The sequence below is a fragment of the Schistocerca americana genome, chromosome 1, assembly GCF_021461395.2.
Source record: "Schistocerca americana isolate TAMUIC-IGC-003095 chromosome 1, iqSchAmer2.1, whole genome shotgun sequence".
Taxonomy (NCBI): Eukaryota; Metazoa; Arthropoda; class Insecta; order Orthoptera; family Acrididae; genus Schistocerca; species Schistocerca americana.
The window spans coordinates 363230528-363254283 of NC_060119.1; the positions used below are offsets into that span (position 1 = coordinate 363230528).

General features: G+C 39.0%; 1 protein-coding gene across 6 annotated transcripts in view; it reads right to left on the minus strand.

The window, feature by feature from the left end:
* Nucleotides 1-23756, minus strand: part of LOC124622748 (spermatogenesis-associated protein 6) — a 192299-nt gene that overhangs the window by 155913 nt on the left and 12630 nt on the right. For all 6 annotated transcript variants that reach the window (XM_047148578.1, XM_047148563.1, XM_047148548.1 and 3 more), the window contains exon 2: nt 1939-2076. In XM_047148578.1, coding sequence (XP_047004534.1) covers nt 1939-2076 — 138 coding nt within the window. The remainder of the gene's footprint in view (nt 1-1938; nt 2077-23756) is intronic.

Genomic DNA, 23756 nt, shown 5'->3' on the forward strand with positions numbered 1-23756 from the left:
GTTATAATTCTGTTTCCAAAGGAAACAGGTGCAGACAGGTGTGAATATTAGCAAACTATCATTTTAAAAATGAATGCTTGCAAAATGCTAACACAAATTCTTTCAAGAAGGTTGTAAAAACTCATAGAAAATGACCTCAGGGAAGATTAGTTTGGATTCTGGAGAAATGTAGGAACATGCGAGGCAATACTGACCCTACGACTTCTCTTAGAAGCTCGGTTAAGGCAAGACAAATCTACGATTATAGCATTTGTAGACTTAGAGAGAGCCTTTGACAGTGAGGACTGGAATACTCCCTTTTAAATTCTGAAGGTAACAGGGGTAAAATACAGGAAATGAAAGGCTATTTACAACTCTTACAGAAACCAGATGGCAGCTATAAAAGTAAAAGGACATGAAAGGGGAGCAGTGGTTGAGAAACGAGTGAAACAAGTTTGTGGCCTACCCACAATGTTATTCAATCTGCACATTGAGCAAGCAGTAAAGGAAACCAAGAACAAATTTGGAATGGGAGTGTCAGTTCAGACACAGTTCTTCCACAGTGAAGAAATAAAAAATCTGATGTTTGCCAGGGACGACCTGATTCTGTCAGAGACAGCAAAGGACTTGGAAGAGAAAGTGAATGCAATGGACAATGTCTTAAAAGGAGGATATAAGATGAACATCAACAAAAGGAAAACAAAGGTAATGGAATGTAGTAGAATTAAATCCGGCAATGTTGATAGAATTAGGAAACAAGGCACTAAAAGTAGTAGGTGAGCTTTGCTGGTTTGGCACTAAACTAATTGCTTATGGCAGAAGTAGAGAGGATATAAAATGTAGGCTGGCAATGGTAATGAAAGTGTTTCTCAAGGAAAATTTTGTTAACATAGAATATAGATTTTATATGTTAGGAAGCCTTTTCTGAAGGTATACGTCTGGAGTGTAGTCCTGTATGGAAGTGAAAGGTGGGTCATAAACAGTTCAGACACGAAAATCATAGAAGCTCTCAATCTCTGGTGCTACAGAAGAATGCTGAAGATTAGGTGGGTACATCATGTAACTAGTGAGGGGGTACTGAATAGTATTGGGGAGAAAAGAAATTTGTGTCACAACCTGACTACTAGAAGGGATCAGTTGATAGGACACAGTCTGAGACATAAAGGGATCACCAGTTTAGTACTGGAGGGAAGTGTGTGGGGGTGAAGGGGTAAAAATCATAGAGGGAGACCAAGAAATGAATACAGTAAGCATATTCAGAAGGATGTAGGTCGCAGTAGTTATTCGGAGATGAAGAGGCTTGCACAGTGCAGACTAGCATGGAGAGTTGCATCACACCAGTCTTCAGACTCAAGATAACAACAACAAACAGAGATACAAGCATTTGTTCAGTAAAAGAGAAGAAAAACTGCCCACAGCTATTAAGGTACAAACATTAGAGCTCATGTTTACTGTTTTTTCCTCTTTGTTATTTTGGTCGATACGGTTTCCTCCCAAAACATGTAAAGCAAAGAGGATATAAGACACACTGCCAGATAGATAAGAATGATTTTTACTTACAACTTTCAACTTAGTTGGACCAAGATCCCTTACCTCAAACTGATAAATTTACCTTCTCCATCATCCTCAAAAGTTTGTATCATCATCACATAATCAAACTGTATATTGCACAGTCTTCAGTCTGAAGATGGTCTCACAGACAGAAATTGGTTATATAGGATTAATTATTTAAAAAATATTGTGATATGGACTGCTTTTTAATAAAAAATATCCATAGTTTCTTCATACAAAAAGATAATGCTATTCCACATCCATTTGTGTAAGTGTTATACAGGTTAGAACTATAAACATTGTAACAAACTATCAAACTACAATTAATCACTAGTGTAAAAATATTATGAGACAGTATGAAGGTGCAGTTTCAAGTCAGAAGTGTCTTTGCACTGTTGTAATACTTGCCTTTTGAAATGTAAATTTTTCATGAAACAGCATGGGAAAAACAGGTTCAACATGCATTGTTTCAGCAAAATCACCAAACAACTTCAATTTAGCAGTAACCTCTCCATCAGGGCACAGCCACACACCTGGGCAAGTAGCCTAAAATAAAAAGGAAACACTTGGAGAAAAAATGGCTCCTCTTTTTCAAATTTTAAGTACAAAATCTTATCAAAATACCAGTAAGAATTTCTGTATCATTCCTCCATGTAAGGGTGCAATTAGATAAAACATGTCCATGCTGCTTGTAACTCATATGTAGAGCCTGGATTTTAAGTCTTAAAAACCGAAATATGCAAGCATTTATGACCTAAAACTTACATAAATACGACTTTCAAAAATGAAATATGATTTTGTTCACACTTATTTAAAAAGATCCTTGTTGATTTTTTATGTGCCATGTAATACAAAATTCATTTGGGTAACACTTTGTGAGTGTAGTAATTACTTTTTGCAGTGTCTGAAACTAACTAGCACTTATTTTTAAAATGTCTGTAAGTGACCGATAAAAGAAATGCAGTACAGTGGAAACAATAACACCTATCCAAACAATAAAACCATGTTTTTACTGCTTCACACCGCTTGTTTAAAGTATTCTAGATAAGTTAACACATCCTGTCAATCTTCACTCTTTGCAGGGTTGCACTGGACCACAAACTGCATTTTCAAATTTTCCATTTTCAAAGATCTATGATAATCACTGAGGATAGTTTTGTACCAGGAAAAGCTCCGATCCACATCACAGGAGTATATCTGAAGACTGAGAGGTCACTGTATGATAACTTTGGTTCACTGTCTTTGAATGTTGTGGCATTCCCAGAGAGATTGTCACTAATTTTGCACATTATAGAACATTCAGGATTCTGCTAAAGAACATTTTGCAATCTGTTGTTCACTTTGTCAGCTACATGTCCATGAGCTCGAACCAACTCAAACTGCACGTGTTCCACAATATCTAGGGTTCACACAGTTGAGTAACTGGAGCTTCTAGTAGTGTGATGGTTTTTGATACCATTGAAAAGTTGGTGTTGTTGTACACAGAGTCTTTGAACAAGTTACCTGTAAAGACCTCTTTCACAGTTTTGATAGCACTTGATTCATCACTATCAAGCTCACAAAAGATGGTCTTTATTTTGGTGTAGTTGGTGCAGTAAATTTCTGCAGCAGTAAGCTAAGAACCCCATCATGTAAGGACAACCTGAGGCAGGTGTGGCAGTGAAAGTGCTTGTTTCTTGAATTTCTACACCTGTAGTGGTGCATTCTCATAAAGTTTCTTGCCACACAAAATTAATTTGTCCACATCAGGGTAATTTGAACGCACCTCTTCTGCAACCCTGTGAAACACATGTACAAGACAAGTGACAGAGACCAAACTGGAGTAAAGAATCTGAAGATCCTTGGATGCTTTAGCCATGTATGAAGTATCATATGTTACTAGCAGGAAAAGTTTGTCTCTGTTCACAACATCTGGCCACAGTAGCTTCATACAGTTGTCAAACAAAATGACATTTGACGAGTTTTTTACTCTCTCAAGAGATTCACATGTTACACAGAACATTTCTCCAGGTCTATCAACTTTTGGAAGACCCAAAGCAGCATCTGCAGTATAACACCCAACCACATTAGTGGTTTCCTTAGTGGACACCAAGATCTTTTGGTATCATTTTCAGCACTTCTCTTCACATTAAAGAACTTTTCTGCTCTAACTTGAACTTCCCATAATTTACAAAATATTTCCTCAGCAGTGCTGGAGTACTTCTCTTAAAAATCACAAGCAAAACATTGCAACTTCATGCTGTTGGAGCACTTTACTTCCAGCATGTTGAACCAGATTGAGTATGTATTCAGACTAAATATTGTGACCATGTGTGTGATTTTTATTATATCAGAAGTCTTTTTTGTTGGTTTCAAGGGCATTTTGTCAATCCTGCACAACGATGTCAGCAAACCAATTAGTGCATTACACTGCTTCTCCACTACAGTCCTGATAAACAAGGCTCTGTAGTAATTGTTGTGTTTATTTGTGAAAATATCACCTGAAACATTGTCATTTGGGCTACATTTTCACATTTTTATTCCTGTGTCTTTAAAGATATGACAAATATATGTCTGGATGGTGTAGTGGTTAGTGCACCTGCCTAGCGAGCTGAAGACCTGGGTTTTAATACCAACCTTGGTACAAATTTTCATTCCTCACTTCAGTCTGCATATACAAACAGATGCACTTTTGACAAAAGTGGAGAAAATATGACCTATTATGTGGAAAAAGCTGACTGAAATATGACCCATTACTAAAAAGGTGTAAATATGACTTCATATGCACAATAAAAATACATTTTTCTACCCTAAAATACCTGGATTCATCTGTAAATTGTAAAATTCCCTTTGAAGTTCAGGAAATAAATATGACTCATCATTAAAATCTTGACCCTTCTTAAATGCCTAAAAGTCAGCCACAACCACACAGCCCATGGAACAGACTAAAAGCAGCAGTCTCTGCTTATTGCACTGGGTTTAATTTTGTTCCACATGCTTCTGTGAAGAAGTAAATTATATCTGTGAACATTACTGTGTTGACTAGTGTATACTAACTTACTCTAAATTCTTGCATAAATTTTAGTGCATTTGCATTGTGTGAGCCGACTTTGGACTATAGTAAAAACCAGAAGTAGCACATAAGCAGAAATTAGATTGTACCCAGTGACTCCATGGGTTAGTGCTATATTACTTGTGGTATCTACGAAAATTGATTAAAGATGTATAGGGATGCCCCCAATGTGTACAGATGCAGAACTGGTTGGTTGGTTCAAGGGAGGAGACCAAAAAGTGAGGTCATTCTTCCCATTGTTCCCATCGGATTAGGTAAGGATGGGCAAGGAAGTTGGCCGTGCCCTTTCACAGGAACCATTCCAGCATTTATCTGAAGCGATTAAGGGAAATCACAGTAAACCTAATCAAGATGGCTGGACGCGGGTTTGAACCATTATCCTCCCGAATGCAAATCCAGTGTGCTAACCACTGAGCCACCTTACTCGGTAAGATGCAGGCGGAATCGGCCAGAAACTATGCTGACCATGGTCAATAGGCTACAGACTGATGCTCTGGGCTGTGGTGACACAGAGGCTCTGAAACAAATGCTTTGACACCTTGAGCCTATAATGTCAACTGGGATGCCTGACATTACAGAGCATGTTCTGACTGGTCAACACTTAATTTACAGTGAATAGTGAGCAATGGTGGAATCTCTGGGTGGAAGATGGAAGTGACTATTGGCTGCTTAACTGTCCCACTATGCCTTACAAACAGGTTTGAGGTATTGCCCACTGTGAAAGTACATCTGAAAGAGCATGGATCACCTTGTCTGTTGCATCTGGGATGAATCTTCCTGAGAGGTCTCAACATGTGCAGAAGATGGGATTGTTTGCCACTGGGAGCTCCAATGTTTGGCAGGTGATGGAGCACCTTACACAAACACCAATCCAAATATTGACAAAGCTCTGCCAGCAGTAGCTGAGTGCAATGGGTGCACCTGGCTGCAAATCATGGCCCCTGTCAGCACAAATGATGTCTGCTGTGGATTCAGAACCCATTCTTAGTTTCTAGAGGCAGCTGGCTGCTTTGATTAAGACAGATAGCCTTGTTCATTATGTGGAAGCAAAGCTGGTGCATCATTCCCAGAACTAATCATAGTCTTATAATATGGTGCTGAGTATAAGGCTTAAACTATAAGTTTTGATGATTCTGTGATGATCTTGGCTGCAGATTTCTAATCCTCTACTTTGTGTGTAGAATTGTAGGAACACTCTTGACCACTTAATGCTGTGTGTAGCGAATTTGCATCATACCAAAATGATACTAATAAATGAAATCTTAACTAATTTGAGGGAAGTGATTGTAGATGCAGATTTCTCTAAAAACTACCAACACCTCTAGAGCAACTTGCTGTTCGCACCTTTGTTCAGGACATGTGCACATAATAAGTTATCATCATTGTTTTGGTCCGCAGCTCGTGGTCTAGTGGCTAGCATTGCTGCCACTGGATCATGGGTTCCCAGGTTCGACTCCTAGCCAGGTTGAGGATTTTCTCTGTCTGGGGACAGGGTGTTTGTGTTATCCTAATCATTTTATCACCAAAATCATCATTCATGACAGTGGCTAGATTGGATTGTGTAAAAATTGGACTACGTAAAAATTGGGAGTTTGTACGGGCACGATGACCGCTCAGAAGAACTGCAGCTAGATATAAATGTAAGTACAATTCTGAAAATTACATGTAGTATCTGCGATCCAACGTAAACTGCATTTGATGTAATAAATAGTTGCATGGGGAAGCGAACATGAAAATACTGTTTGCGTAAAATATGCATCATTAGGCATTTGTGTACCTTTGTAAAGACATGCAAGAGTTCAAGTAAAGTGAAATGAAAGCAAATCTTTCCACTGATTTGTAGCACTGGAATATTTCAGTGAGCAAGTTTCCAATAATTCAAATGAACATTAGACCTCAACACTGTTTTGACTGATTACATTTAATTTTTATTGCAATGTAGAAATTCTCATAAACTGCTACTATTCTATAGCTTTTATTCTATTATCAATGGATTCCTGAGGTTTTGTGTCTCAAGAAAAGCAAATGGACATTTCAACATTTCAAAGTTCATGTACTGCCTGCAGAAAGGGACTATGTGAGTCAAAATTCCCATAATACACCAAATGATCAACTAGAATTCAAATCCGAAATAGTAGAGACACTCTACAAGTAGGAAATTGGCAGGACAAAAGAAAGAGGTGTAGGCCTTTAGCCAGTATAGAGACAGAAGTACTATGCAAGAAGCAAAGAGATCCAACAAAATAGGCTCCAGATTAAGTCTACTTGAGCTGGTGCAGTAGATTACAGACACAAGGAAGATGTAAAAGACCAAATTGTTAAGGACAGACAGTATTTGTGTAGTACATGTAACTTTTATCTGTGTCTAAACAAGAGAAAAAACTGTTTCTGAGAATATCATGAATAAAGCTATATTATATTATAGATAATTATTTAAAATGTTTGCCACCATGTATCTTACATTTTTGTTGTTGTTGTCTTCAGTCCAGAGACTGGTTTGATGCAACTCTCCATGTACTTTATCCTGTGCAAGCCTCTTCATCTCCAAGTAACTACTGCAACATACATCCTTCTGAATCTGCTTAGTGTATTCATCTCTTGGTCTCCCTCTATGATTGTTACCCTCCACACTTCCCTCCAGTACTAAATTGGTGATCCATTGATGCCTCTCTGCTTAGTGTATTCATCTCTTGGTCTCTCTCTATGATTTTTACCCTCCACACTTCCCTCCAGTACTAAATTGGTGATCCCTTGATGCCTCAGAACATGTCCTACCAACCAATCCCTTCTTCTAGTCAAGTTGTGCCACAAATTCCTCTTCTCCCCAATTCTGTTCAGTATCTGCTCATTAGTTACATCATCTACCCGTCTAATAATCAGCATTCTTCTGTAGCACCACATTTCGAAAACTTATATTCTCTTTTTGTCTAAACTGTTTATTGTCCATGTTTTACTTCCACTCCATAAAAATACCTTCAGAAAGGACTTACTGACACTTGAATCTATACTCAATATTAATAAAATTTCACTTCAATAAAAACGTTTTCCTTGCCATAGCCAGTCTACGTTTTATATCCTCTCTAATTTGACCATCATCAGTTACAATGGTTGCCCAGAAAGTAGTGCACCGCATTTTTTTCTTCAACGATTCTTTATTGAAGATAATGAGAATTACACATACAAAAGAATGGCGTTTTATCTACACACCCTATTTTGCCACATAATATCCATCCCATTCTGTGGCCTTCCTCCAATGCGAAACAAGGGTGTGCATGCCCTGTTGGTACCAGTACTTTAGCTAGCCATGGAGCCAGTGCTTCACTGTGTGAATCACCTTCTCATCATCTTCAAAATGTCTTCCATCGACGGCATACTTTAATGGCCTGAACAAGTGGAAGTCCAAGGGGGTTAGATCAGGACTGTAGGGTGGATGGGGTAACACTGTCCAACCCTGTTTTGTGATGTGTTCAGCAGTCCTCAGACTTGTGTGGGGCCAAGCGTTATCATGTCACAGCAAAACATCTCCTGGGTTGCTGTGGCACTTAAGTCACCAGAAGTGCAGCTTAAGTTTTGCTAATGTGTTGACGTATGCTTCTGAATCAATGGTAGCACCACTTGACATCACATAAATGGGAATCACACCTTAACAGTCCCAGAACATGGTGATCATGACCTTACCAATGAATTTTTTCTTCTGTGGCGATTGGGAATGGCACCATTCCATCGACTGTCATTTTGTTTCGGGCTCAAAATGGTGAACCCAGGTTTCATCACCACAATCCGGGACAACAAGGCCTCCCCCTCAGCTTCAGAACAATGCAACAAGTCAAGACAAATGTTTTTTCTGTGCGATTTGTGATCCACCATTAGACACTGTGCGGGACCCATCTTGCACACTCTTTTGAACAGCCAAGAGTGCGGATAGTTGCATCCACACTTCCTTTGATGGTTGACAGATGCAGCACCAGCTGCCAAGTCATAACGTGTCTGTCATTATGAATGACAAAATAAGCTCACTGCAACATGTCAGGTGTGACAGCCTGGATGGTCTCCCCGACCGCTGCAAATTGTGGAGCTCTGCCGAACTGCCTTCTAATGGCCACACCCTCCATGCCCAGCAACTGACTGTACTTCTGTTGACAGCAGAAGCTCCATAGACTTTGCGCAAGTGTTTGTGAATATTCCCCAGACTTACTTTCTCTGCAGTGTGAAATTCAATTATGGCGCATTGTTTGTAACGTACATCACCTTCAGACGCCATTTTGAAACTGTCCTCCAGCTACGCTATCTGTTGGAAGTGGCAGAAACTTGGTGTGCTCACTCATAAGACTTCAAATAATAATATGTAACATTTCGCATTCATAGCATTGTTTTTGGCTGAGCAAAAAAATATGATGCATTACTTTCAGAGCAACCCTCGTATTTTGTTTCCCAAATAGCAAACTCACCTACTACTTTAAGTGTCTCATTTCTTAATTTTCCTTCAGCCTCTATCAATTTAATTCAATTACATTTCATTATCCGCATTTTGCTTTTGTTGATTTTTATCTTGTATCCTAATTTCAAGACACTGTGCATTCCGTTCAACTGCTCTTCCAGGCACTTGGCTGTCTCAGACAGAATTACAATGTTGTCGGCAAACCTCAAAGCTTTTTGTCTCTTCTCCATGGATTTTAATTCCTACTCCAAATTTCTCTTTTGTTTCCTGTACTGCTTGCACAATATACAGATTGAATAACATCAGGGATAGGCTACAACCCTATCTCACTCACTTCTCAATCACTGCATCCCTTTCGTGCCCCTCGACTCTCATCACTGTCATCTGATTTCTGTACAAATTGTAAATAGCCTCTTGCTCCCTGTATTTTACCCCTGCCACATTCAGAATCTGAAAGAGAGTATTCCAGTCAACATTGTCAAAAGGTTTCTCTAAGTCTACAAATGCTAGAAATGTAGGTTTGTGTTTCCTTAATCTATTTTCTAAGATAAGTCGTAGGGTCAGTATTGCCTCACGCTTCTAAGCTAAGCTTTAGGGTCAGTAATGCCTTGTGTGTTCCAAAATTTCTACAGAATCCAAACTGATCTTCCCTGAGGTCGGCATCTACCAGTTTTTCCATTCGTCTGTAAGGAATTAGTGTTAGTATTTTGCAATTGTGACTTATTAAACTGATAGGTAATTTTCACACCTGTCAACATTTGCTTTCTTTGGGATTGGAATTATTATATTCTTCTTGACGTCTGAGGATATTTTGCCTGTATCAAACATCTTGCTCACCAGATGGAAGAGTTTTGTCATGGCTGGCTCTCCCAAAGCTGTCAGTAGTTCTAACAGAATGTTGTCTACTTCTGAGGGCTTGTTTCGACTTAGGTCTTCAGTGTTCTGCCAAATTCTTCACACAATACCATATCTCCCATTCCTCATCATCTACATCCTCTTCCATTTCCGTATCATTGCCCTCAAGTACAGATCCTCTATATACTCCTTCCACCTTTCTGCTTTCCCTTCTTTGCTTAGGACTGGTTTTCCATCTGAGCTCTTGATATTCATACAGGTGGTTCTCATTTCACCAAAGGCCTCTTTTATTTTCCTGTAGGCAGTATCTATCTTACTCCTCATGATATATGCCTCCATGTCCTCTAACCATCCCTGCTTAGCCATTTTGCACTTACTTTCAATCTCATTTCTGAGACATTTGTATTCCTTTTGGTCTGTTTCATTTCCAACACTTTAAATTTTCTCCTTTCATCAGTTAAATTCAATATCTCTTCTGTTACCCAAGGATTTCTACTAGCTCTTGTCTTTTTACTACTTGATCCTCTTCTGCCTTCAGTATTTCATCTCTCAAAGCTACCCATTCTTCTCCTACTGCATTTCTTTCCCCTGTTCTTGTCAGTCATTCCCAAACGCTCTCTCTGAAACTCTACAACCTCTGGTTCTTTCAGTTTATTCAGATCCCATCTCCTTATATTCTTACCTTTTTGCAGTTTCTTCAGTTTTAATCTACAGTTCATAACCAATAACATCTGCCCCTGGAAATGACTTACAATTTAAAACCTGGTTCCTAAATCTCTGTCTTACCATTATATAATCTGTCTGAAACCTTTCAGTGTCTCCAGGCCTCTTCCACATATACAAACTTCATTTGTGATTCTTAAGCCAACTGTTAGCTCTGATTAAGTTACGCTCTGTGCAAAATTCTACTAGGCAACTTCCTCTTTCATTCCTTCCCCCCTTCCATATTCACTTACTACTTTTCTTTCTCTTCCTTTTCCTACTATCGAATTCCAGTCCCCCATGACTATTAAATTTTTGTCTCCCTTATCTATCTGAATAACTTATTTAACTGCATCATACATTTCTTCAATCTCTTCATCATATGCAGAGATAATTTGTGTATAAACTTGTACTACAGTGGTAAGCGTGGGCTTCATGTCTATCTTGGCTAAAATAATGTGTTCACTATGCTGTTTGTAGTAGATTATCTGCATTCCTGTGTCATTATTAAACCTATTCCTGCAGTACTCATATTTGATTTTTTATTTATAAGCCTGCGTTCACCCGACCGGAAGTCTTGTTCCTCATGCCACTAAACTTCACAAATTCCCACTACATCTATCTTTAACCCATCCCCTCCCCCAAATTTTCTAACCTACCTGCACGATTAAGGGATCTAACATTCCATGCTCCTATCCATAGAATGCCAGTTTCGTTTCTCCTGATAATGACATCCTCCTGAGTAGTTCCCACCCGGAGATCTGACTGGGGGACTATTTTACCTCACAAATATTTTACTCAAGAGGTTGCCATCATCATCTAACCATACAGTAATGCTGCATGCCCTCAGGAAAAATTACAGCTGTAGTTTCTCCTTGCTTTCAGTCATTCGCAGTATCAGCACAACAAGGCTATCATGGTTTATGTTACAAGAGCAGATCAGTCAAACATTCAGACTGCTGCCCCTGCAGCTACTGAAAAGGCTGCTGCCCCTCTTCAGGAACCACCCATTTGTCCAGTCTCTCAACAGATACCCCTCCATTGTCACTGCACCTACAGTATGGCTATCTGTATCACTGAGGCATGCAAGCCTCCCTCCTACCAATGGCAAGGTCCAAGGTTCATGGCAGGGGAGGGGGGGGGGGGGAGGTTCATCAGAATGTTTAAAAATCTCTTTTACTACCTGGAGTGTTGTAAGTGTTCAATTTTGCAAATACCTGTTACTGCAAATATTTATTATCCCCAATCCCCAATTATACTTGACTGGTAGGACATATGTTAGATTTGACCTGATGTACTATACAACACTTCGTTACTGGTAACAAAATATATTTTTTTCTTTCACGTAGAAATTTATTCAGGCATTAATGAGTTAATATGTAAGGTGTGCATACCAGCAGGAAGTGGTAATAGGGTAGCACAGTATACGTAGCATGAACGTGTGGCTTTTTAGGATAGAACGAGTCCCCCTCCACAGGTCCAATAAGGTATGTTACAATTTCAGACAGGGAAGGATACTAACCCCATTAATTAAGCAGAGTAGCTTTCATCATGGTAGATTGGAGAAAGTAAATGTTGATATAGTACTTGTTAACTACGGGAACGGCTATTGAAAGGTCCCAAAACTAGTCTCACTTACAAATGGTGACAATTTCTACCTAATATCAGGGACAAAATTATTGGTGAGATCAGACATTAATAGCAATAAAATTCTAAATTCTGACTGGAATGTATGTTGCACAGATAGGCAGAAGACCAGTGTGGAGATGTTGTTATAGCTGTGAAAAAATGTGATAATATCTAATATTATTTAGCATTCAGAATGCTAAATAATTTTGGTGAATGTAAGTGTTAAAGGTGGATCAAACAGTGTCATAGGATACTTTTATATATCAGCTGCCTCAGGAGCAGCAGTGGTGGAACACCTGAGAGGAAACTTTGAGAATATTTTGCATAAATTTCCTGGTCCTGTTTTAGTATTATGTGGAGATTTCAACTTATCACGTACAGATTGGGTGACTCAAATGATTAAGGTGGATTGTAGGGACAGGGAACTATGTATCTTTTTCTTGTTCAAAAGTTACCTTCAGCAGCTGGTCAGAGAACCAGCATGCGGAACATCTCCTGGCCACCAAGAGGCCAGAACTTTACCACAAAGTTAGCAGAGAACAGGGGTTCGGTGACCACAAGGCCCTTACAGTGTCACTGGATACAGTTGTAAACAGCAGTATAAAGATAGGTAGGAAGACATTTCTGCTTAGAAAGAGCAACAAGAAACAGATTTCAGCTGACCAGTGCAGTCAATATGAAAATTTCATCTTCAGCACTGACAATATTGAGTACCAATGGGCAATGTTCCAAGAGTATTTTATAATGCACTTTAGACAAGTATGTGCTAATCAGAGTTGTGAGGAAAGGGAAAGGCTCATTGTGGTTCAACAGTTGGGTTAGAAAGCTGCTACAAAAGTAAAGAGAGATTCACTGCAAATTTAAACACAGCCAAAGCCTGATAGATCAACAAACACTGAATGATGCCAAAATTATCGTAAGTAGACCCATGCTTGAAGCATTCAGTCAATTTGAAAGTAAAATTATACTTATTTACCTGATAGAAAATCATAAGAAATTTTGGTCTTATGTTAAACATAGACACTGTGACCATAACAGCATCAAAACAGAACATTACACAGTGAAGGCTGAAGTACTGAATATTTATTTCCAGAAGTGTTCCACTGAGGAAGACTGCACTGTAGTTCCTCCTTTAAACCACTGCACAGAACCTCAAAATGAAAGATAATGGCCAGCTGATGTGGCGAGCGGTTCTAGGCACTTCAGTCTCGAACCACACTGCTGCTACGGCCGCAGGTTCGAATCCTGCCTCGAGCATGGATGTGTGTGATGTCCTTAGGTTAGTTACGTTTAAGTAGTTCTAAGTCCAGGGGACTGATGACCTCAGATGTTAAGTCCCATTGCGCTTAGAGCCATTTGAACCATTTTTGAAAGATAATGAAATAAGCGACCACAGGATAGAAAAGCAACTGAAATCACTCCACAAAGGAAAGGCCACTGGACCTGATGGAATTCCAATATGATTCTATACTGAGTAGATGAAAAAACTCGCCCCTCTTCTGTCAGCCATGTACCATATGTTGCTGGACGAGCAAAGCATCGCTAATAACTGGATAAAGCACAGGTCATTCCCACTTTAAAGAAGGGTTGTCAAACAAGATGCACCGAAGTATAGGCCAAATCTTTGCTGTTGGTCTGTTGTAGAATTTGGAACATGTTTTATGCTCGTGTATTATGACATTTCTGGAGGCAGAAAACCTCCTCTGTAGGAGAGGTGAGTTCTGAAAACAGTGATCATGTGAAATCCAGCCCACTCTGTTCATCAATGAGATCCAGATGCACAGGTATATGATATGTTCCTTGACTTCTGGAAGGCATCCAGTACACTTCCACACTGCCACCTAGTGAACAAAGTATAAGCATTCAGTACATAAGAACAGCTGTGTGACTGAATTAAAGAGTTTCTAGCACACAGAACACAGCACGTCATTCTCAATGAAAAGAAATTTTCAGATGTAAAAGTAATTTTGAACATACCCATAGGAAGTGTTTTAGCACCATTAATTTCCAAAATATGTATATATAAATGACATAGTGGATATCGTTGGAAGTCCCATTAGGTTTCTTGCAGATAAATGGAAATGTCGTGTGGCTAGGGCCTCCCGTCGGGTAGACCGTTCACCTGGTGCAGGTCTTTCGATTTGACGCTACTTCGGCGACCTGCACGTCGATGGGGATGAAATGATGATGATTAGGACAACAGAACACCCAGTCCCTGAGCGGAGAAAATTTCCGACCCAGCCGGGAATCGAACCCGGGCGCTTAGGATTGACAGACTGTCACGCTGACCACTCAGCTACCAGGGCGGACTTCTTGCAGATGATGCTGTTTGTACAGAGAAGTTTCAATGCCAGAAAATTTAGCAAAATGCAGGGAGACCTGCAGAGGATCGATGCTTGGCAGAGGTATTGGCGGTTGACACACAACACAAACTAATGTAACATATTGCACATAAATAGGCAGAAAGGCCTATTATTATATAATCACACACCTGTAGAACAATCTGTGCAAGCGGTCACATCCATAAAATGGTTAGGAGTATGAGTACGGAGTGATTTAAAGTGGAATGACCACAAAAAACTAACTGTAGGTAAGGCAGATGCCAGACAGATTCATTGGAAGAATTCCAAGGAAATTTAGTCCAACTGCAAAGGAGATTGCTTACAAAACTCTCATTTGACCAATACTAAAATACTGCTTGTCAGTCTGGGATCTGAACCAAATACAAATGATGGAGGTAACAGAGAAGATCCAAAGAACAGCAGTGTGTTTTGTTATAGATTCATTTAGTAAGAGTGAAAACATCATGGAGATTCTCAGCCAACTCTAGTGGCACACACTGCAAGAGGGGTGTTTTGGGTCACAGGGTGTTCTACTGTTAAAAGTTTCGGGAGCATACATTCCTACAAGAGACAACCAATTTACCACTTTCTTCTAACACACAACTCACAAAAGGAAAATGTAGGTGCAATAAGAGAGATTTGAGATCATGCAGAGGCTTACCAACAACCTTTCTTCTTGCAAAACATTTGTGAATGGAAAACGTGGAAGCGATAGTGATACACAAAGTCCCCACTGGCATAAACACTGTAATGTAGTTTGCAGAGTATAGATGTTGATGTAGATTTAAAACACTGCATTCAAGTTTCTTTCACAGTCAACGTTCAAGTGGATACAGAGAGTTTTGAGAAGTCAGGTGCAGCATTCCTGTGTTGGTCACAGATCAGCACATCATTTGATTTCAGTGAAAGTGTGATTGGTAATACAGATAACAGCCATATCGACATGTAGCATATTGATACACAGCATTCTTAGGTACAAATGTTTTTGCAGGAATGTTCTGAAAGACACACACTGAAACCGTATATTAAATGCATTTTTCAAAGCACTCAGTGGAGAACTTCTATAGGTATATCATGGGAGTATTGGATTATTTATCATATTTATTAGCACATAGAATCCAAATTAAAGAACCAGTTATGAGAGCAGGGTTATCAACAAGTACTAACATTTCATGCATGGAGTATGTTTATTAATTACACACAGTAGTACATATGAAGCTGAATTGCCTGCCTCAAAGGAGATTAAATTCCAATACTTACATGTAAGTCAGTCCTAGAACATCCCAGAAATCACATGTGTTAAATAAGAAATAATTGCAGGAGGCACGAAAAGAACTTTTAACTTGCATAACTGCCAGCCAGTGGCTATAATCTGAACATCACAATGGGTGAAGCACAACACTCAGTACTGATACTCCTCCACACTGTTTTAGAGTTCAAAACAAATTCCTGGATGTGGAATCTAGTCACTGGACCTATATATGGCAGTGATGATGAATCCTCACATTCAGGTTATCTCATCAACGCTCAGCCACTGTGACATTCAAATAAAGTTACTTCCATTAAGGCATTGCTGCCATGAAGCAGGTCTCCATGTTCTTGTATTGCCACCCACTATTTTTGGTCTGCATCTCAGAACCGCGATAAGACTTCATATGAAGGACACAGAAGATGTTTCTGAATATTTATGTATTCAATGTAGGGTACTCTTCCTCAGTTTCATAGGTGACATCTGAGAAGTAATATAGGATTTGGTATGGGCCAAAACAGCATTTTAATAATTTTTCTGATGGCCCACTATACTTCGTATGTGTAAAAATCCACACTAAGTCATCTTGGTTGTACATTATAGGTCCATGTATGGCATTATAATGTTCACAGTTCCTATGTTAGGCATCCAAGGTCGATGTGCATACCAGTTGTCTTGCTTCTTGAGTTCTGATCATGAGCTTTGTGACAATCATCCTGAGCATTGTGAGGTTGAAATGGGAAGAAGGTGTCCACAATTGTCCGCAAATCAGGAAAAATGATGTGAGACTTGTAGTGGCTTACCTTGCTGTGTTGTATGCAAATGTCACAACAGCCAGTATATTATACCAGTCTCTCTGTTTGACAAGTACATTGTCATAATATCTACCAAAGACACATTAAAACATTATGTAAGGCTATTCATCTTTGGGGGAGCAGGGTCCCATCATCCTGTAGATACTCCTGTACTGTGATACTGTGAAATTATTTCTGACACCATTTCTGAATGAAATTTCCAGAGATAACAACACCTGGTGCTACATACTTCAGAGTAAATCTTCTACAAGAATCTTAGTGATTTCTAGATTTTTGGTAGTCAATACAGCCTTACTGACACTGTAGTGGATTGTTGCTGTTACCTAAAGGCCAAAGACTTGTTTACTGCAGTTCTCCATGCTAGTTTATCTGTGCAAGCCTCTTCATCTCCACGTAACCATTGCACCCTACATGCAATGGAAATTGCTTACAGGTGCCATGCTTTGGTTTTCATCGACAATATTTAACCACCCACAATTCTCTCCACTATGAAGTTGCCTAACCCTTGATGTCTCTTCTATCAACCAATCACCTCTTTTAGTTAAGCTGTGCCCAGATGTATTTTCTACCCAATTTGATGAAGTACATCTGAATCACTTTCTTGATCTACCCAAGAATTTAAGCTAGAATACATATATTGACTTCCTATCAAATAAACTAAGCAGTTATGCATTTGCAACACAAATACTAGCAAATTCCACTGACTTGAGTAGACAAACAATTGCTTATCATAGTTATTTTGAATCTGTCATTTGATATGGGATAATATTCTGGGGAAGTTAAAGCAGTGTATCTCGAATACTGAAACTGCAAAAGAAAATTATCCGATACATGTGTACTGCACAGCAAACAGAGTCTTGTCACAAATTATTTCAGAAACTACAACTGTTCCCTCCATATATGTGTATGAAATTATAATCTCCCTACACGGCAGACAAAAATTATTTGAGGAGAATCAATTTAACCATACATATAACACAAGAAATAAAAATAATTTTATGTTACCTACAGACCAGTCGAAATTATATGCATGGACTCCACAGTATATGGGAATAACAATATATAACAAGTTAATGGGCAAAAACATATTTAATATGGAGCCAGAAATTTTAAAAATGAGGCTACAGCAGATTATGTGGGAGAAACGCTATTATTCAACAGAAGAACTCATAAAATGAAATGATAATTTGAGCAAGGGGTAATTAAGTGTAATATTTTATTGTATGTTGTTGTTGTTGTTGTGGTCTTCAGTCCAGAGACTAGTTTCATGCAGCTCTCCATGCTACTCTATCCTGTGCAAGCTTCTTCATTTCCCAGTACCTACTGCAACCTACATCCTTCTGAATCTGTTTAGTGTATTCATCTCTTGGTCTCCCTCTACGATTTTTACCCTCCATGCTGCCCTCCAATACTAAATTGGTGATCCCTTGATGCCTCAGAATATGCCCAACCAACTCATCCCTTCTCCTAGTCAAGTTGTGCCACAAATTTCTCTTCTCTCCAATTCTAATCAATACCTCGTCATTAGTTACGTGATCTACCCATCTAATCTTGAGCATTATTCTGTAGCACCACATTTCGAAAGCTTCTATTCTCTTCTTGTCCAAATTATTTATCGTCCACGTTTCACTTCCATACATGGCTACACTCTATACAAATACTTTCAGTAACGACTTCCTGACACTTAAATCTACATTCGATGTTAACAAATTTCTCTTCTTCAGAAACGCTTTCCTTGGCATTGTCAGTCTACATTTTATATCCTCTCTACTTCAACCACCCTCAGTTATTTTGTTCCGGAAATAGTTAAACTCATTTACTGCTTTAAGCCTCTCATTTCCTAATCTAATTCCCGCAGCATCACCAGATTTAATTCGACTACATTCCATTATCCTCGTTTTGCTTTTGTTGATGTTCATCTTATATCATCCTTTCAAGACACTGTCCATTCTGTTCAGCTGCTCTTCCAGGTCTTTTGCTGTCTCTGACAGAATTACAATGTCATCGACGAACCTCAAAGTTTTTATTTCTTCTCCATGGATTTTAATTCCTACTCCGAATTTTTCTTTTGTTTCCTTTACTGCCTGCTCAATATACAGACTGAATAACATCGGGGATAGGTTACAACCCTGTCTCACTCCGTTCCCAACCACTGCTTCCCTTTCATGTCCCTCGACTCTTATAACTGCCATCTGGTTTCTGTGCAAATTGTAAATAGTCTTACGCACCCTGTATTTTACCCATGCCACCTTCAGAATTTGAGAGTATTCCAGTCAACACTGTCAGAAGCTTTCTTTAAGTCTGCATATGCTAGAAACGTAGGTTTGCCTTTCCTTAATCTATTTTGTAAGATAAGTCGTAGGGTCAGTATTGCCTCACGTGTTCCAACATTTGTATGGAATCCAAACTGATCTTCCCCGAGGTCGGCTTCTACTAGTTTTTCCATTCGTCTGTAAAGAATTCGCGTTAGTATTTTGCAGCTATGACTTATTAAACTGATAGTTCGGTAATTTTCACATCTGTCAACACCTGCTTTCTTCGGGATTGGAATTATTATATTCTTCTTGAAGTCTGAGGGTATTTCGCCTGTCTCATACATCTTGCTCACCAGATGGTAGAGTTTTGTCAGGACTGGCTCTCCCAAGGCTGTCAGTAGTTCTAATGGAATGTTGTCTACTCCGTGGGCCTTGTTTCGACTCAGGTCTTTCTGTGCTCTGTCAAACTCTTCATGCAGTATCATACCTCCCATTTCATCTTCATCTACAACCTCTTCCATAATATTGTCCTCAAGTACATCGCCCTGTATAGACCCTCTATCTACTCCTTCCACCTTTCTGCTTTCCCTTCTTTGCTTAGAACTGGGTTTCCATTAGAGCTCTTGATATTCATGCAAGTGGTTCTCCTTTCTCCAAAGGTCTCTTTAATTTTCCTGTAGGCATCACACATTTCATCAATCTCTTCATCATCTGCCTAGCTAGTTGGGATATAAACTTGTACTACTGTGGTAGGTGTGGGCTTCGTATCTATCTTGGCCACAATAATGCGTCCCCTATGCTGTTTGTAGTAGCTTACCCGCATTCCTATTTTCCTATTCATTAATAAACCTACTCCTGATTACCCCTATTTGATTTTGTGTTTATAGTCACCAGACCAGAAGTCTTGTTCCTCCTGCCACCAAACTTCACTAATTCCCACTATATCTAACTTTAACCTATCCATTTCCCTTTTTAAAATTTCTAACCTACCTGCCCAATTAAGGGATATGACATTCCACGCTCCGATCCATACAACGCCAGTTTTCTTTCTCCTGATAACAACATCCTCCTGAGTAGTCCCCGCCTGGAGATCCGAATGGGGGGACTATTTTACCTCCGGAATATTTTACTCAAGAGGACGCCATCATCATTTAACCATACAATAAAGCTGCATGCCCTCAGGAAGAATGTATGTATGTATAACAAAATTGTAGAGGGGAAGACGAAAGGAAGTGGGTTTTAAAGGAGAGGGTAAGGAGTCATTCCAATCCCGGGAGCGGAAAGACTTACCTTAGGGGGAAAAAAGGACAGGTATACATTCGCACACACGCACATATCCATCCACACATACAGACACAAGCAGACATATGTCTGCTTGTGTCTGTATGTGTGGATGGATATGTGCGTGTGTGCGAATGTATACCTGTCCTTTTTTCCCCCTAAGGTAAGTCTTTCCGCTCCCGGGATTGGAATGACTCCTTACCCTCTCCTTTAAAACCCACTTCCTTTCGTCTTCCCCTCTCCTTCCCTCTTTCCTGATGAGGCAACAGTTTGTTGCGAAAGCTTGAATTTTGTGTGTATGTTTGTGTTTGTTTGTGTGTCTGTCGACCTGCCAGCACTTTCATTTGGTAAGTCACATCATCTTTGTTTTTAGATATATATTTCCTACGTGGAATGTTTCCCTCTATTATAACAAAATTGTATTATTTTTATGATGCTGTGGAGTGATTTCAGTTGCTTTTCTATCCTGTGATCGCTTATTTCATTATCTTTCAAAAATGGTTCAAATTGCTCTAAGCACAGTGGGACTTAACATCTGAGGTCATCAGTCCCCTGGACTTAGAACTACTTAAACCTAACTAACCTAAGGACATCACACACATCCATGTCCGAGGCAGGATTTGAACCTGCAACCTTAGCAGCAGTGCGGTTCCAGACTGAAGTGCCTAGAACCGCTCGCCACATCAGCTGGCCATTATCTTTCATTTTGAGGTTTTGTGCAGTGGTTTAAAGGAGAAACTACAGTGCAGTCTTCATCAGTGAAACACTTCTGGAAAAAAATATTCAGTACTTCAGCCTTCACTGTGTAATGTTCTGTTTTGATGCTGTTATGGTCACAGTGTCTATATAAGATCAAAATTTCTTATGATTTTCTATCAGGTAAATAAGTATAATTTTACATTCAAACTGACTGAATGCTTCAAGCATGGGTTTACTTACGATAATTTTGGCATCATTCAGTTTTGTTGATCTATCAGGCTTTGGCTGTGTTTAAATTTGCAGTGAATCTCTCTTTACTTTTGTAGCAGCTTTCTAACCCAACTGTTGAACCACAATGAGCCTTTCCCTTTCCTCACAACTCTGATTAGCACATACTTGTCTAAAGTGCATTGTAAAATACTCTTGGAACATTGCCCATTGGTACTCAACATTGTCAGTCCTGAAGATGAAATTTTCATGTTGACTGCACTGGTCAGCTGAAATCTGTTTCTTGTTGCTCTTTCTAAGCAGAAATGTCATCCTACCTATCTTTATACTGCTGTTTACCACTGTATCCAGTGACACAGTTGTGTGCTGTTCATTCACCAGTTAAATTTAATACCTTGTATGTTACTAAAGATTCCTAATGGCCATTGCATTTTTACCTCGTTGTCTCTCTCCTGTCTTGACAGTTGCATTTCTCAAAATTGCATATTAATCTATTTGTTTTTCTTTAGACGATGTATGTTGTTGCATAATGCTCCCTCTGAAACTATCAACACCCACTGATTCTTTCAGCTTATCTAGTCCAACTGTCTTCATTTCCAAGCTTTCTGAATTTTTTTCGTGATTAATTTGCATTTCATTACTAATAAATTATGGCCAGAGTATTTATCTGCTGTTGGAAATGTACTGCAGCTTACAATTTAGTTTACAAATTTTCATCTTACCATTATATAACTCCTCTGAAATCTACTAGAGTTTCCAAGTCTTTTCAACATATACAACCGTCTTCCATCATTCTTAAACCAAGCATTAGTAATCGCTGGATTGTGCTCTGTGCAAATTTCCATTATTCCTTCAGCCCAGTCTTTATTCCTACACTTGAATTTTAGTTCACTGTCACAATTAAAGTTACATTTCCCCTAACTTACTGAATAATTTATTTTCTCTAATCATATATATTTTCAGTCTCATCTCCCGTGGAGCTAGCAGACATATATTCTTGTGCATGTGTGTGTTTGGGATGGCTCTGATGTTCATTACGCTTTTGTAAATATAAAAGATGTCTAGTTACATTGTGGTTAGGAGTCCACATCAATCTGCAGGTGTCCTTGTAACTGGCTGGTTAAGCCAGTATGTGGAAGCTGAGAGATTATCATCTCTAATAGGAAAGTGTCTAGTGTGGCACTGTGGTGTTCAAACCAACCTTTGGGATGACCACACATTTCCTTTTGTGTGTAAAATTTAATTAAACAACAGTAATTCCCTCATGGTGGTTTTTCCCCATTTAATAATAGTTTTGTGCATGTACAAAACATCTGTTATTCGCAACTGACAACATGTTTGTGGAAACAATCTTTCTATTTGTGAAAATTAATGCTCTTTAGGAACATAAAAAATTTAAGTATACACTTCATCCCAAGTTTTTTTTCAGAAAATCAAAGTAAAGTAATACATGTCATACAATTTGAAAACAAAAATGGAGACATGTAAACATGCAAATCAAAGCAAGGGATATATTAATGGAAAATTCACAAGAACTAGCAAATTTTGTGAATGAATACTTTTCAGGTATTGCAGAGAAGCTGCAGCAAAATATCTCTAAAACAGCTGTAGTGCACACAATAAATTATACAGCCAGCAGAATGATGGTGTACCCCACAACAGAGCAAAAAGTCAGGAAGACAAAAAAATTAAAAAAAAAAAAAAGTCAGGAAGCACAGATGAGATTCCAGTAATTCTTCTGGAGTCAATGAAAGTGTCTGATTCCACCTGTCTACTTTGACCTGTGACATAAGGGTGCTGTGATGTGTGATGTCATTACAGCACAGAGTTGGCTGTGTTTATAGATGTCATCTTGTGTTTGATGGTACCCTCTATTGGTGTGTATGTATGTGCTGAGTGTAATGTGTTATATTGGGTTCATTTGAACCACGGTGTTGGATATATGTGTGTGTGTGTGTGTGTGTGTGTGTGTGTGTGTGTGTGTGTGTGTGTGTGTGTGTGTGTCGGGGGGCGGGGGGGGGGGGGGGGGGGGGGGAGTGGAGAAAGTTGGGTGGCTGACTTAGTTTGCAGTGCCGGAATTTGTTGATGGTAAGTGTTTTTTTGGGTCTATTCTTCTCAAGTTGAGATGTTTTGTGTATTTCTGGTGTATTGAATGTGTTTTAATTTATGTAGCGATCTTGGGATTTTGGATTTTTGAGGTGTTCTGGTTTTGCTTTTATTTTTCGATTTGTTGTAGTTGAAGGTGTTGGTTTTCTTGGTATCAATAGTTGTAATTGATCTTTATACATCTCGGGAAATGACCGATTCCATTTTTTTGTAATTTTAGTTGTAGGTGTTGGTGTTTTGGTATCGTCAGCTGTGGTTGACTTATATAGGTCAAGGGAAGTGTCAGATCATGTAGGTTTTGTCAGTGTAGTGGAATGTTGTATTTCCCCCCCATCATTTTGTTTGTTTCGGATTCATGGTGATTTTTTTTTTTTTTTTCTACTATTATATTTCGCTCATCCCTACCCTAAAACCCCCAGTTTCCTGCAGTTGTCCCATTAATTTGATTGTATTTTTGGAGGGAAATGATTGTCTTATTTATATGTATTTCAGTGATGTCATAAGTGCCATATTGGAGACGCTTAGAACAGTCATTTCTGCCATATTGGTGACATTATGGGTCAAAGCACAAAGGT